We start from the raw sequence: 3,525 nt of genomic DNA on the forward strand, positions 1-3,525 counted from the left end.
TTACAATTGGGGACAAGGATCATACTTGAGCAGGAAGAAGCAGGTGTAGGACTCTGGGAGGAAGTGGTCAGGTGGGTTGTATTTATCCAGCACCTGGTCAAAAAGGACAAAAACTAAAAATTGAGCACTAATATTTATTTATATATAATATATATATATATATATATATATATATAACCAATATCCATGATCGGACGAATTAATATAATTAAAATGTCTATTCAACCCAAATTCTTATACTTTTTTCAAACACTCCCATTTCCATTACCAAACATCTTTTATGATAAAATTAACAAACTAATTGCTCAAATTATTTGGAATGATTGAAAAGCTAGACTTCGCCTTAAGCTATTACATCTGCCCTATGAAAGGGGAGGGCTTCAACTTCCCAATTTTAGATGGTACTATATGGCTGCCCAACTTACTTCAGCACTAAATTACTTCCATACAACAACATCTGCTTGGGTAGACATTGAACAAAACTCCATCCCAGATACACCATTAAAAATTTACCTATACTCTTCAGATACTAAGTCATTGAAGAAGAACACAAAAAACCCTTTCCTTAAAAATACTGTTTCAGTCTGGCATGCTGCACATAAGCATATAGGTGATATGCCGAGATTATCCCAATTTACTCCTATTTGGGGTAATGAACAATTTACACCTGGTAATAAAGATGGAGGATTTAAGATATGGAATATTAGAGGCATTCAGAAAATTATGGATTTATATGAAGATGGAGTTCTACTTTCTTTTGATCAGCTATGCCAGAGATATGTAATTCCCAAAAAGCATTTTTTTAAGTATCTACAGTTGAAAAGTTACATGTCATCAAAAGAAGAACAGATCATCTGTATACCATCTTTATCAAAATTAGAGGAAATAACTCACGGAAATTTAGAAGGTAAGGGTCACATATCTGTGTACTATAATTTAATGGTGAAACACAGTACTGAATCAACATTGGACAAATTAAATGCTTGGAAAGTGGATATACAGGAAGATATAGACGAAGAAGACTGGAACTATGCTTGTCTTAAAGCACAAACGCAGACAATAAATACAAGGTTTAAATTACTTCAATATAAATGGTTAATGAGAACCTATATAACACCTGTCAAACTTCATCAAATGTCTGCTAATATTCCAGATATATGTTCTAAATGCTTGGACGATAAAGGTACACTATATCATTGCCTCTGGGAATGTCCAAAGATACAAAACTTTTGGAAGGAGGTTATAAAATGTTTGTCAGACATGTTTCAATATAAGTAGTTAATGAGAACCGATATAACACCTGTCAAACTTCATCAAATGTCTGCTAATATTCCAGATATATGTTCTAAATGCTTGGATGATAAAGGTACACTATATCATTGCCTCTAGGAATGTCCAAAGATACAAAACTTTTGGAAGGAAGTTATAAAATGTTTGTCAGACATGTTTAATATTGCAATTCCTTTGAATGTAAAACTTTGTATTCTTGGAATATATCCAATGGACGTTATACAAACATCAAGACAGATTAAACTTGTAGACTTTGGTCTCCTTCAAGCCAGAAGAGTTATTGCATCAGGCTGGAAGAGTATGGATGCTCCATCTATGAAAATGTGGATAAAGGAGTTATCGAACTGTATCGGACTGGAAAGGCTAACTTACATTGCTAAGGGTAGACGGAAAGACTTTGATCAGCTATGGGAGCCATACATAAATATCATGTAAAATGGAAATGTAGACCTTACTGAAAAAGACATTGTAAAACATTCTCTGTAACAAATGTATTTATTTTTTTATTTTTTATTTTTTTTACTTTTAGAAATATTTACTTAATTTATTTTATTATTATTATTATTTATGCATTTTTTTAAAGAAAAAAAAAAAGTGTTAATTGAACGTGTAAGTGAAGGGGTGTATGCTTGTGTACTTGTTCTGGTGTTACATAGGCTATTTTGTTACTATATGTATAGCTGATGTGTGTTTATAAAATAAGAAAAAGGACAATAAACATATTGAAGAAAAAAAAAAAAAAGAGATTTCAATACCCCTATTGGAAAAAAAAAAAAAAAAATGGAATAAAAAAATAATAATTGTGACTTGTCTCAAAAATCGGACTGTTTCTCATAATTGTAAGATATAAACACAAAATTGCAAAATATAAACTCACAAATCTGAGAAAAAAAATAAATAAATTTAAAAAAAAGAATGAGAAAAACTTTTGACTTTTTTCTTAGAATTTTGTTTTCATCATTTTCATTTTGTTTAGTTTTCATCTCATAATTTTGACATTTTCCCCTCTGAGTTTACATCTTGCAATTCTGTTTTTATTTTTGTTTTTATTTCCGCCACTGAAGAAAAAATAAAAAAGGTAATAGTGACATCTCACAATTCTGACCTTATTTCTCGAGTGTATTTCTTGCAGTTCTGAGTTATATTGTTCAATTCTGACTTTTTTCTCATTATTCTCAAGAAAAAAGTCATTTCTATTATGATAGAAATGCAGAACTGCCCAATAAAAGCATAATTATGCAACTTAAAGAAATAAAATAATAATAAACTTTTGTAAAACTTTATAATAAAATTTAAAATAAACGCTGTTCTTTTAACATTTTTATTCGAATAACGTTTTAAAGTTTCCACAAAAAAAATATTATTTCATTACTGATAATATGCAATGTTTCTTGATCTACAAATCAGCATATTAGAATAATTTCTGAAGGATCATGTGACACTGAAGTGACACTTTTCAGAGCCACAAGTTACCTGCACCACAAAGTCTCGTCCACGGAAGTCTGCGATGGTCCTGGGGAGGCGCGTGCGACCCCAGACGAACCTGAGGAAGAGCGAGCGCTCCGTGTTGGAGAAAGACTCCATCACCTCCCAGAACCACTGGATGAGAGGAGCAGTGGGTTCCACCCCCTTATATGTGGCCACTGATTTGAGCAGGTGCAGGGGGATGTCCGGACTGCCACACACCTAAACACCACAAACAAGTGACGTGGAGTCTAATAAGAATTCATGATGACATATTTGCTCAGTCTGCATTAATACTGAAGACACACTCACCATGGTCTCCAGCTCATAGCCAGTAAAGAGAGAGAGCAGAGGCACCGGTACGACACGTGCCATACCTTCCCTTACTGCAGACACCTGCTCATCGAACTCATGCAGCCTGGAAGAACAAAACAACATACCAGTAAATATTCATTTTATTCATGAACATTTTTCCCACAGAATTGGTTTGTAACACTTTTTTTCAGCAAATTGTTCACACCTGTAGTTTACTGCTAGCCGCACATATTCGCTGCGGTTCTCTAGGCTGATGTGGGAATGTTTGGAGCTGAGCTGGACTTCCTGTCCACAAGCGCTGGGCACAGTGAAGGGCAGAGGCATAGCCTCAAACTCCTCTGCAGACGCCTCATTATCTCTAATATACATCAGACCGGGAATGAAGTCCTTGTCCACCTAAAACACACAAAAAAGGGTGAGGTCAGATGTAAAATGCTGTGAAAATCAAGAAGTAAA

General features: G+C 34.0%; 1 protein-coding gene across 1 annotated transcript in view; it reads right to left on the reverse strand.

Moving 5' to 3' along the window:
• The window catches only part of LOC107685329 (E3 ubiquitin-protein ligase HERC2-like), a 61,791-nt gene continuing 58,266 nt past the window's right edge, over nt 1-3,525 (reverse strand). Inside the window, exons 93-96 of the mRNA XM_016481880.1 lie at nt 3,275-3,465; nt 3,067-3,172; nt 2,764-2,976; nt 1-93 (exon numbers count right to left, since the gene is read on the reverse strand). Of these exons, the coding sequence (XP_016337366.1) occupies nt 1-93; nt 2,764-2,976; nt 3,067-3,172; nt 3,275-3,465 (603 nt within the window). The remainder of the gene's footprint in view (nt 94-2,763; nt 2,977-3,066; nt 3,173-3,274; nt 3,466-3,525) is intronic.

This window comes from Sinocyclocheilus anshuiensis, unplaced genomic scaffold (genome assembly GCF_001515605.1).
Source record: "Sinocyclocheilus anshuiensis isolate Anshui unplaced genomic scaffold, SAMN03320099.WGS_v1.1 scaffold385, whole genome shotgun sequence".
Lineage (NCBI taxonomy): Eukaryota > Metazoa > Chordata > Actinopteri > Cypriniformes > Cyprinidae > Sinocyclocheilus > Sinocyclocheilus anshuiensis.